Genomic DNA, 12,899 nt, shown 5'->3' with positions numbered 1-12,899 from the left:
GGAAAGACCGGGATATGAGCAAAGTGGTGGAAGTCAGGCAATTCCACTGCTATTCCTTATTGCTTGAAGACATTTTCAATCAGACTTTTAGGTATTGTGTCAGCACGGTGAGAGAAAGCTTTTGATGCAGTGTGAAGGTTTTGATCTGAAGATGTTCCAGTTTGTTGTCAGTGCATCTATATTTTATCAAGGCAATATACAGGAATTGTTTGACACTTGCTGCTTTTTCCAAAGTTCTGATTTTCAGGTGGACACGAAATTGCTGTTGGGCTTCAAGCATTTACTGTCTGAACAAAATTGGAAAATCCCTTTGGTGTAGCTGACAGACAAAAACACAAAATAGGGTACAGAGCAGTTATTGTTTCTATGCTGAGAGGCAACCTAAGTTTAAAAGAAAAGTTGAAAACTACATTCTTGGACTTTGAATAAGATGGCAAAATGAATCGTGAAAGAATGGAAAGAATTCTTAACATTTTAAGAATGTATATTTAATATGGAAAAAAAAGCATGTGTGAATTAAAGAATAATGTGGCCCAAACGTGACAGAAATGGTGTTTTGACAAACCATCCTACTTTGGCAAAATGTCCTACCCTAGGTAGTTTATGCACATTTCTGCTGTCACAGAGTAATTCCAGCATAAATTTAAGTAGGTATGACAGTTTGCCACTTAACGTTGCCCATCAGAGTATGCTTGTAGCTTATATTCTTAAAGGCAGAATGGTTTGCCACTTCAATTTACCCGTTAAATTATGGCTATAGGTAACATTCACAAAGGTAGCATGGTTTGGCACTTAATTTCACCCGTCAGAGTATGTTTCTAGCTGTTATTAACAAAGGTAGGACAATTTGCCACTTAATTGTAGCCTCGAAAGTATGCTTCTAGCTCATATTCACAAAGGTAGGATGGTTCACCACTGAATTTTAGCTGTGAAAATATGCTTCTAGCTCAGATTAACAAAGGTAGAACAATTTGCCACTAAACTTTAGCTGTTAAAGTATGCTTGTAGGTCACATTCACAAAGGTAGGATGGTTTGGCACTTAATTTTACCCGTAAGAGTATTTTTCTAGCTAATATTCACAAAGGTAGGACGGTTTGCCACTTAATTTCGTATTGTGCGCAGAAACAATGAGTAGGATGGTTTGTCAGGTAGGATGGATTCCCAGAACACCGAGACAGGAATTAATCAGGAGTACGAAACTGAACACCATAGTAGGAGGTTTTAAACCTCACCTCTATTTTGTATTTTCTGTGAGGACAGAGTAATCTGAATACAAAACGAATCCACAAAAGGATCATTCTACCAATTTTGTCCTCTTTAAATCAATATAGTTGATCTCCTTGATGCAACAGTAGCTATTCCTTTTTCAACAAGACATTCTGGACAGTAATAATAAATGAAATAACATGGGACAGAGGTTCCCCTCTTACCCCATTTATTGGATATGTCTTCCATCCAAGCTCCCCAAGCACAGACGTTGTATCCAGCAACACAACTGAAATGAGAATAAGAGGAGGAAATACATACATTAGCCATCTGGGAACACATAAAAAGTTCTCTTTCACACTGTAAATTGAAAAATCTGTCAAAAACGTGTTCATCTAGACATTTTTCATATTAACGAAAATGAGTTTCTTGGATGAATATTTATGAGCACAGTTGCGTGTACAGTAGGAGCAACATTTTTGCCACTTGCAACACAATTTAAAGTTTGATGGATTGCAGTCAAATTGCTGTCAACAGGCCATTCCCTCCTCTGCTATCCATAGCTTTACTTCAATCTCACCCACAATATGCTCTCCTACTGGCGATGATCAAGACTTTTCATGAAATACTATAAGTGATGTATCAATCCTTCCTATGCTAGTAAAGTGTATGTTCCATTGTGCCAAACATCAGTCAAGACCCTGCTATGTTTTATTGCATATAAATTAAAGCAATGATATAAATCATGGCACAGCATAATAATATCATTGTCAGGTGACTTTAAACTTCCAAGTAGTGTTAAAAAATACTATTTTAGAGGGGAAAATATTGTCATCCTTGTCAATACTTTGTCATGCTCTCAAGGACAACAGATTTAATAATTCAGGAGGAAAGCACTTCTCCCGGTGACAAGTGATTTACACTGAAAAGAAAAAACTGTGTCTTCCAGAATTTGCCTTCAGTGAGATAGCAGCATAATAACACAAATTAAAAAAAAAAAAGTTTTCCCACACATGTGACAACAGTAGGGAACAGATTTTATACAAAGACCCTGATGCATTTTCAGAATCCATAAATATTACATGGAGCCCATCCAGTCACCTTGTCAAAAGTGCCAAATACACAGTATGTGTGACAGTCTCTTACAGTATGTCCCTATTAGGTGAGTATGCACTGCATGATTAAGTGGGTACAGGAAAAGAATTAGTATTCAAGGAGAGAATCAATGCTAACAGACAAAAACATCAACAATAACAACACTAGTCTCAACAGACTTATTCAAAACTGTTCCCTTGTCTCTTTTAACACTGGAAGTCCCAGGCTTCTACCTTTCTACCTTTAATAATGATCACAAGAAGCAAAAATTCAGCTTTAAATATTTCCTTCAAAAATCATTGACTTAGATCTTAAATGTTGCTTTTTCAAATAGCGCCATATCAGTACCGACACGATTTCTGACAAACCAAAGTGTAATTTCGACTTAAAGTTAAAGACTGAATTTTAAGTGTCAGTCAGTCATGACTGTCCATTTAGAGCTCTGTAAGTGGTCCTCGGGGGACTCATTATAGCAACACAGACAATATTCCCTGAATAAATCTCCATTAACATCATTACTCTAGAATAGCTAGTTATTACAACCAAATGTACATCAAAGAAAGCCATTTCAGTGCTGTGATATTGTGATTACGACCATTTGCGAATTACAATGTGAAGGCAAAAGAAATGTGATATGTCCTATGTTAACATCAGGGCAAACAGACAAGAAGAAGAGACATTTGCATCTGTTTCCCAGTCTTCACACAGTGCACTTCTGATGGAGCCTGGCTGACAGAGATTGTCCAAATATCTGCTGACTGGGATTCTCAGAGGGGTGGAATGGTACATACACTTTTGACATAATGTAAAACCACTTTTGGATCAAGAAATGCACATTTCACAGCATCCAAGACCCAAATCATTCAGGACAATATTTTTTTTTAGCACTGACAGAGTTGACAAATACAAAAAAGGCAACAAATACAGTGAATTTGTGTAAGTAGTAGAATAGATTTAAAACAAAAGGAAAAAATCAAAATGAATAAAAAATAAATAACTAAAACAATCTTTGTGATGACCAGAATATCTGCAGAGCCCTCTGCAAATTGGCTCACATGTTTCCTCATCCATAAAGAGAGAACTTTAAGAGTAGAATCTCTGATTAGTCACCAGAAAATCCACATACATAGCTGGATTCAAAATGCAAAAGTCCAAGAGTTGTCAGCAAAAAGATTCAAATAAGACAACATGAAACAACAAAAATACTGGCAGTGGACACTGGTACCCCTCAGCCTCTTAGTAGTTGCATCTTTTGTATGCATTTCAAAATTGTATGTCACTGATTTGAAAGATTTTCAAAAAACTTCACCTCTGCCTACTGACCTTGAGGCTGAGGTCACTGAGAGTTTTAGTGGATACATCTATGGTGTAAATTTCAAAATCCTAGGTGACTTCCTTCTCAAGGTATTACATTCACAAACTTGGGTGTCCCTGTCGACTGCCCTCCCGACAGGGTGATGACAATACCCAATCAGAATTTTACAGTGAGGGGTAAGAAACATTCATTTAAGTGCTTCGTTCACTTCCTCAGTGTCAGGCTAAAGGTAGCAAAACCCTAAAACAGCCCATCTCGACTGTTATCAGACCACTGAATAACTCTTATTAGTTCTAATCAGTCCTACACGTGTTGCTATAGGCAACACATGTAGGCAACACATATCTTGTATGACCTTCCTGTTCCTGAGTGTAACCAGTGGTTTGCACCTTGCTGTAAACCCTTGGTAAGGTGTGGCTTGATTCCATATTTTGCCTCACTCCTGAAGAACCTGTCAACTTGGTTTGATGCTGTGGAGGGTTTTCTTAACCAAAGAAGAGTCCTGCAATCATCCACTAAAGGTGTCTTCTGTGGTCTTGTGGGCCTTTTGGTTTTGCAGATCGGATCAGTGCATTCATTCTTTTTAAGAATGTACTAGATTGCACGACTAAAGTTTTTGCTAGCTCTCTCATAGGATTATTTAACTATTTATTTTTCAGCTTAATGATGGCCTTCCTTGCTTGCACTAACATCTCTTTGGGCCTTATATTGAGAGTTCCACTGAAAAGCTACCAACTGTTTAACACTTGGATTCAACTCCAGGTCTTTTATCTGGGAAAAAGCCTCACCTGGCCATGAAATTGCTTCAAACTGGAGTTTAATATACCACAAGTTACACCACAAACCCCCCCTTAGTTTCTAATTAGATTTATGGAAACTCAACTCATTATATTGTCTGCTGTGAGATTTATATGCAATGTAATAAAAACATTACAATAAAATAATGAAACATTTTATCTTATCTTTTCTTGAGAGTTTAAATAAGTAGCGCCCTCTTTTTCTGTGGCCATCACTCTTCTTGTAAACTTCATTAGGAAAAATGAAAACAAAGTGAGTACCACATGATGTTTATACCGCTATAGTTCAAGAGTAAATGCAGAAAATGTACATTGATATATATAACTCTATTGATCCCCCCCCCCCCCCCCCCGGAAAAAAAGAAAGGACACCATACTGAGCCTTTCATCTTCAAATCCCATCTTCACTACACTACTGGCTGAGTTTAATATTTCTGCTAACGGGTGGTATTGGATTAGTTCCAGCATCTCTGTGTGTTTATTTCTGCCCACCAATGCCAGGTCTGTGCCATGTCAGTGTCAATGCCAGATTGGAGACTAGGTGTCTCTGCCAATGCTGTTAATGGACACCATTAGGCTACTGTGGGCAGGTAAGCAGCACAATCCCTCGAGAATAGCCTAATTACTGAGAGTTGGCTGCGTCGTTCACCGCAGTAAGGAGATTCACACCTCCCCTCACCATATATAAAGAATAGTTGATGTACATTACAGTAGGAGGCAGTGTGAATGTATTCGGCTGACAACATTGCACTGTTCGGTTCAAGCCTTGTGTTCCCACCTTTATAAGAAAAGTGTGGCACCATGAAATTTCTTCTTTATTTGTGAGCCAGACAAAGGATACTTAGAAATGAAACACCTCTGGAGTTCAGCTGACAGTAGAGGAGTTAAAGGTGTGACCTGCCAATAGCACCTAAGCTCAAAAACCATAATAAAAAAAAGTGCCTTCATTTCTCTGATGCTTTTTCGAACATATTCACTCATTTAAAGATTTACAGTAAAAAATGTATTGTGAAATTTAGCTAGAAAGTAGTTTGAGTAGTGTGTGTGCGCTTGTAATTGATGGTGTGCATATATTTTAGTATATGCTGTATATACTGAGCAATGTATCTTGGGTGCTAATCCAGCCCATCTTCTCTCCCTTTCTATAGCTCTCTTCATAGAGTTGTCTTTCTGAGAAGGACCCACAAATGCTGCCTGGAGCTGCAGGCCCTCTGGGACTTCCTCTGGTTAGATATAAATAGATCATGAGCTGGCCAGCTCATAAATATATGGAGCTTCACTAGAATGATGACATCTCTTGTCTGGCCTACAGCCTTTGCAGGCAACACAAATACCCCAAAATAGCAGCAGCCCAAACAACAGACCCAAAGGTGGTCTATTTAAGTGCTACTTTATGCCAATTAGATATGGAAGCAGTATGAGTGTTCTGGCAAAAGTGATGAAAAGCGGTCTGCAGTTGTGTGCAATACTGTCTCTTTAAAGTATAGAATGTAAAGACACAAAAGGAGGCGTCTTTAACCTCCTAGGACTTGGCGTCCACATATGTGGACATCACACTTTGGGTTATTTAGACCAAAATACTCAATTTTGCTCTACATGGGCCTGATATCCACTTTCGAGGACATTATACTGCTACTGTTCTATCCAATTTTTAAACAAATATGTGGCTCTTATTTTTCTTAAAAGCAAAAATAAGGTAAAAAAAAAAAATCTGTTAATTCTTTGTTTTTACATTCATCGGGCCCCAATATGCCCAAATATCAAAGAGAAATTAAAAATGCATGCTGTGGAAGAGTTTGGGTCTTAGGAGGTTAAGTGCACTTTTGGTAGAATAGAGGGCCTACATTAGACTCTTCTGGATTACAGAGGTGTCTGTCCTGTGAAAATCTAAAAGAGTTGTATGAATTCAAAACACAGTGCAGGTCTTCAAACATACATCCTTTGGTTGATTTGGCACACTAGGGTATTGAATAAAGTGTGATATTTAAGTAAAGTGTGATAGGAGACATATGTTTTGTAGTAACACTGTTTCCTATTATAATGAAAGCATCATCGTTTCTTATTATTAAAGTAGTGACGTAGTCTACAGACTAAATTAGCTCAAAAAGGAAAATAGGCCTTGATTCCAAATATTAATAGAACCTTTCGCTTTGCAAGCTTCATAGAAACACATTCTCGTAAACCCAAAGCCTCATAAACAATAACAACTGATGAACAAACACTAGAAAATTGATTTGGATGATGATTTCAGTCAGGATTGCATATTGTCCTCTAGTAGTGTAAACAAAGTGCTGCACTTGAAAGACATGACGAGATGATATGCTTTGAAATAGAAAACTATCCATAACAAAGGCAACCTGACAGGCATGACAGACTTTTCGGTGCATTTTCACAAACAAGACCAAACATTCAACAACATAATAAATGTCAGCAAAGCAAATCTTTGAAATGTGTTTCATTGGATCTGATAATAGCTCTAAGTGTATTTAAATGAGAGATTAGCGAAGGGAATACGTGCCAGTATTCAACACAGGTTGGATGCTGAAGGATCCCTCTTGAGCATAATGTGGTTATAGACACGTGTAAAGCAATAATGTCATAACAAGTGATTCCCATCAGTTATTTAATGCAAAACACCTGCACTGCCATCTCTGATCAGAGTGTAGGTAGTACTGACCAAAGATTTAAAAAGAGCAGACCTTTATTAATAAATTAATCATTAATTACCCTTTATGCCATGAAAAGAAGATCAATCCAAGTTTTATCTGAAAAAACTCACACCCTGGCCCACTCCCCATCATTCCCAGGATCTGTTAAAAGCAGAATATCAGTTCAAAACCTAAAGATTTGTAGCATAATAATCCCAAGTTATATGATAATAAAGGTCAGTGCATCATGCTGCAGTTAAATGGGCAAGTCAGTTTAACACTAAAACTAAGAATTCAGCATGATAAATTATATCCTCTTCAATCAAGTTTAAAAACATACAAAAATAAGTAAATACACAATAACAAAAAAAAACCTAAAGTTAAGAACTGGAAATTCAAAAAGTCTGTGTTTTTAACACTGTTAAAAAAACACTGTTTTTAACAGTGTTCAACACTGTGTAGATGACATAAAACAAGCTTTCATCTACATTTCTTAACAACCTTCCACAATATGGGCTTCAGGTTTCAGCATCACGTTCTGGAAATACAAAATGACTGATTCTAGAAATAAGCCATTTTCATACATGGAATATTTAATCTTGCTGACTTCATCAATTTGCTATAAAGTGATAAAATTCCCTTCACTGAGACATAGGTAATTTTAGCATGGCATTCACGGCTACATTCAGATACACCCACAAAAGTGCCAAAGAGAGCAGAGCTATTTTGCAATTGTCATTTGAAAGAATAAAAAAAAAAAACCAAAGGGACAAAAACATACTTTTCAATGTATTCCATTTACACGTTTGAGTCTGTCTTGTATGTCTTTGCTGTTTCGCGCTGCAGTGTCTAAGAGAGCTGTAACCTGCTGCACTTGACAGAGATCTCTCGTCTGATTGGGAATTGAAGTGTCTAAATCTAACTGTGAAATTACAAATGATATAGGCTGGATAAAATCGTATGTACATCTTACTGCTGTTTGCATTCTCTGGTGAGCTGAGCCACTGACAAAGATGCATGAGAAGCGCTCACGGTCATCATCTTGTGCACACCTATTCATCAATGTGGCTGCACACAATCTTATGCTGTGTTAAAATGATATTATATGATATGCATATTAGGTCCAACCTAGCATGATTGCGTTTGCAGCTTTTAAAGAAAAGCGCCTACTTTGTTCCTGCAGCAGAACCCAGAAAACAGTTGTTCATTCATTCTGTACAGGGAAGGCCTAATGGCCACAACAGTCTGAGAAGCAACACTGCTTAAAATATTTTGGACTGAGGTGTTTTTTTCTTGCTCATTCGTGACTTTGAAAAGTCATTTTCATCAGGGGTATGAAATGAATCTTGTTCACCAGGTGGACAAAAATGTGTCATTCCGTGCATGTCAATGATAATTATGTGAATACAGGAATGCTTTTGAAGAGGTCAAGCCCTGGGAAAATTAACAGTCTCCAGCCTGGAGCCATTTCAGTCTAGGGAGGAGAAATTTGTGGAAAGACCTTTTATTATACATAGTAGCAATTGTGTTCCACTTAACAATGATGGTACCTGTATATTCACGATAAATTAAGAAAAATCCTGGGAAATCTCTCTAACGGTCATTATATTTTGACTGATTGATGAAGACTGCATATACTGAAACTAATATCAAAATACACAATATTGCCCCTGCTTATCATATGTGCAAAAACACACACACCAGCCTGTTAGTTAAAGGTGCAGAGTTATGTTTTTTTGGGTGCTGGCTGATTGATTTTCTTGACAAAACACTGCTGATAAATATCTCCTTATTCTGATAATGGTGATAAAGGTGCTCCGCAGGAAGCAGCATTGAGAGCAAAAGCTTTAATCAGACATCACCACAAATCAATGCAAAGACTTGAATCATAATTTTCAAGTTTGTTTTTGTTTTTTTTGCTAGATCTTTTTGAGTATTGCAATGAATAACCATTAGAGTCTAAGCCAAGAGTTTTACACCATGCTTTGCTGAGCACTTTGTGTTTGTGTGAGATGCATTTAACCAGCTTAAAAAGACATTTGCATGTGGTCCTTTCATATTACAAGAAAGGATTGCTTTCCTGATTTTCATGCCTGAGATTTTTTGGAAAGAACCAAAAACAATCTGAACAATTTCACAAATGTGGAACAAAGACATCGTCATCTAATTTAGCTAGTATAAACTGATTTTCGGCTAAAGCAAAATGTTACAAGAGCTCAAGAAAGTGGTTAGTAAATAAGATTCGTAAAAGTTCAGTATAATAAATATTTCTTCTGATGAACTGACAAGGCAGGGAACGGTGGGAGAAAAACCAAAAATAGTATTATGGGCAGAGATTTATTGATGGGGAAAAAGTGCTACTTGGCAGTGAGTGAGTAGGGATTTGTTAGTAACTCTCTGCAGTCCTAGTTGGATTCATGTAAGGAATACGATAGGTTGCTGTGAACAGAGGCAGAGCAAAAAGTGGCTGTTTTTATCGTTTTTCTAACAGATGAAGTCTGACCATTTTTTTCTATGAAATTCCAAATCTTTGTAGTTCTGTTTGTTGGTGTTCAAAAGCACGATCTACACTAACCCCCCCCATGTAATTCGGTTGGATTTTGTCTCCTGCCAACAGAAAGGAAAAAACAAATAACAAAAAATTTGTTCATTTTTTTCCTTCGTTGTTATGCAGTGACTAGATTTTAGAACTGAATGTGAAAGTTGCTTATCCAGTAATAGATAAGATAAGATAAGATAAGATAACCTTTATTAGTCCCACACGTGGGAAATTTGTTTTGTCACAGCAGGAAGTGGACAGTGCAAAAGTTATGACGCAAAAATTAGAATACAATAAGAATAAATACAGTACACAGCTGTACAGAATAGAATAAAATAATATACTATATACAGTAGAATAAAATAGAATAAAAATATACAATAAGATAAAAATAGAATACGAATGCTATATACAACTGAGTAAAAATACAACGATGCCAGAAAAGATTATTGCACTTAGTGTTATTGCACATGTGTGGATGTGTGTGTTTGTTCAGTTAAAGTCTTTGTTGTGGAGTCTGACAGCAGTGGGGAGGAAAGACCTGCGAAATCTCTCCGTCCCCCACCGTGGGTGCCGCAGTCTCCCACTGAAGGAGCTGCTCAGTACTGTCACAGTCTGCTGCATGGGGTGGGAGACGTTGTCCAACAGGGATGACAGCTTAGCCGCCATTCTCCTGTCACTCACCACCTCCACTGGGTCCAGAGGGCATCCTAGAACAGAGCTGGCCCTTCGGATCACCCTGTTCAGTCTCTTCCTGTCCCCAGCAGAGATGCTGCCGCCCCAGCAGACCACACCATAAAAGATAGCAGAAGCCACCACAGAGTCATAGAAGGTCTTCAGGAGTGGGCCCTCCACTCCAAACGACCTGAGTCTCCGCAGCAGGTACAGCCTGCTCTGCCCTTAATGGTTACCACATTGATTCATACTCTGTTCAGAAAGAACGCATAGCCCACACTCTATCATCCAAAAGCAGGTGAAATCACAGAGACACCATAGGTAGTCTTAATTTGACAAATACAGAAGCAATTATTTGAGAAACCCTTTGGCGTCTTACGAGACACTTTTCTTTGTCATCAGAGTTTCAGTTTTCCCATGCTGAGCTGCACCGCTCTGTGGCAGACAACGACTGCAATTGTGCCACCGAGGTCCCAGACCAGTCAATATGAGAGACTAAAGTACAGTGGAAGGCAGACATCAGTTCAATCATTCAATCTGTGGCAGAGAAAAACACACAGCGAGGCTGTTATGTAGCAGCTGTCTAGGAGAACAGGGAGTAGCATCGCTCTTATTGAACAGAGAGAACAATAAAATATAACCTGGGGGGCAGATCCCGCTGTATTTCGTGCCCAATCAATAAGACTATTTTAAACCTCACGGATGCAGTAGTTGTGTGTGCAGGTGCACGTGGAGCCATCGAGGAACGCACGCACACAGACACACAAGCATTTGACCACACTCTAACACAAGCATCTGTGTGAGTGTGGTCACTTATCACAAAGAAAGACAGGTGGGCAGAAAACTTATGCAAGAGCAAAAGAAGCATGCATGCAGGTGTGTTTGCCTGACGCAATTTCTCTTACATACACACGCGCTTACATTCAGCACTACATCTATATCCAAGTGCATTTACATATGCACTCTTTGACAGCTCAGACTCGAAACGTTTCTAAAATCTACTGCAACACTCGCCGCGCAAAAACTGACATGCACATACTCTACCAGACGCACACACGTTCTCCCACCTAATGATTAAATCCTTCTGCCGCTGTGTCTGTGCCGGTGTGTTTGCACGTGTACGTGTAATGTATAATGTGTAATTACAGCAGACCGACATGTCATTTCAGCAGCGGAATTTTATCATTTTTAAAATTTTGTCAGGTTCAGAAAAAAGCTCAACCCAGGAAATCCTTCGAACTCTAACAGCAACATAATAAACTTAAAGTCACAATCTGGATTATGCCACAGCTCTTGTCTGTGTAGAAGAACTGAAAAATAATAAAGATAGAAATGCGTAATCCGTGAAAACAAACGTAGAATGTGCATTTTATATTAGATATCTAAGTTTCTTTTTCTCTCCCCCCTTTATTCCTTTCTTTTCGCCGTTTCCGGTGTCTTTTTTAAAGTAATATCGCTATGAAACTTCTCATTCTTAACTCACACGAATGGCTTTTTGCGGGACTTATGAGTTATGATTTGCTCGAACTAAGGATACCTGTCTAGTGGCTGAACTCGATTGTCCCATCGGGCTAATTTGCTGCCCTACAGTAGTGTAACGGCAATATGCGTCCGAAGACAGTAAGTGTGGTGAAAATTTTTAAAACCATTGGGAAAGAACTGAAAGATGATACAACTGTTGGAATTTACGCGACACAAAGTCGGGAATGTTAGGAGCGAAGCGCATCGCCCTGTGGATGTGTCTTACCTTGGTTGCAGTTACAGAAACGAGTGAGGGCAGTTCCAAGAAAGAGTGAAACGAAGAAAAATCTGTTTCCAAAACTCATGTCTGCAACATCTATCACCGGCTATGTCTGGATATTTTTAGCCGAGAGGTAGCTGTAGCCAGATAAAAACACGTCACTGGAAGGTCCAGAAACACCGATCCGCTGCTCCTGGTCTTTACATTTGATCCCGATGGTAGAGAGCTGCCGGGTGACACAGCCGGAGATGGTCCATTCTTTACCTTGTGGCAGTAGCAGCTATGGCGCGGAACGGAGAGGTTTTGAATAAACTCAGCAAAATATCTAAAGTGAAATCAAATTTTCACACAAGGTGAGAAACACTTCCCACCTAACTACTTTGGAGATTTCCCATGCGCTTCATTCGCGGTTGATGCATTTATATTAACAAAAAAATCTCAAGTACAGATTAAAACGCAATGTGGTGCCTTTCTGTAGCGCACGGAGTCGTGACAGACTTTCACTCCTGCTTTTGGTACGGCAGTGTGCCGAGGGTTGCCAGCTCCAACTCGATCCGCTGCAGCAGCAAGATGGGAACGTTGAATAGAGAAATGATTTGGATGCAGCGGTAGAGCAGCTGAAGCGGGGGCTACAAGGAGACTGAGCGCATCTGTGCAGGATGCTCGGCACTAGAGGGGGTTAGCTGACAAGGCAATGGCGTGTGTGTGCGCGCGCTTGTGTGTCGACTCGTTTCAGTGCGGGCTTCCCAAAATTATTAGAATTATAGAACTTGAAATTACTAAACTATACTTTTGAACCTGCATGATGTGATTTTTGACCTAACAGCTGACACCTGGGTCAATTATATGAGTATCAGTTATTATGTAATATAAGGTTACCAC

The 12,899-nt window shown here is 38.8% G+C and overlaps 1 protein-coding gene across 1 annotated transcript in view; it reads right to left on the bottom strand.

Moving 5' to 3' along the window:
- LOC146651332 (ephrin type-A receptor 6-like) overlaps window positions 1-12,589 on the bottom strand; it is a 191,870-nt gene extending 179,281 nt beyond the window's left edge. Inside the window, exons 1-2 of the mRNA XM_085383465.1 lie at window positions 12,024-12,589; window positions 1,432-1,496 (exon numbers count right to left, since the gene is read on the bottom strand). Of these exons, the coding sequence (XP_085239591.1) occupies window positions 1,432-1,496; window positions 12,024-12,102 (144 nt within the window). The 5' untranslated portion in view covers window positions 12,103-12,589. The remainder of the gene's footprint in view (window positions 1-1,431; window positions 1,497-12,023) is intronic.
- Between the last annotated feature and the right edge of the window lie 310 nt (window positions 12,590-12,899).

Source organism: Rhamphochromis longiceps, linkage group LG16, assembly GCF_057381845.1.
Source record: "Rhamphochromis longiceps isolate RC_006_pf linkage group LG16, R_longiceps_female_GT1.1, whole genome shotgun sequence".
NCBI lineage: Eukaryota > Metazoa > Chordata > Actinopteri > Cichliformes > Cichlidae > Rhamphochromis > Rhamphochromis longiceps.
Note: the sequence above shows the minus strand (reverse complement) of the source record. Positions and strands in the feature narration are given on the sequence as shown.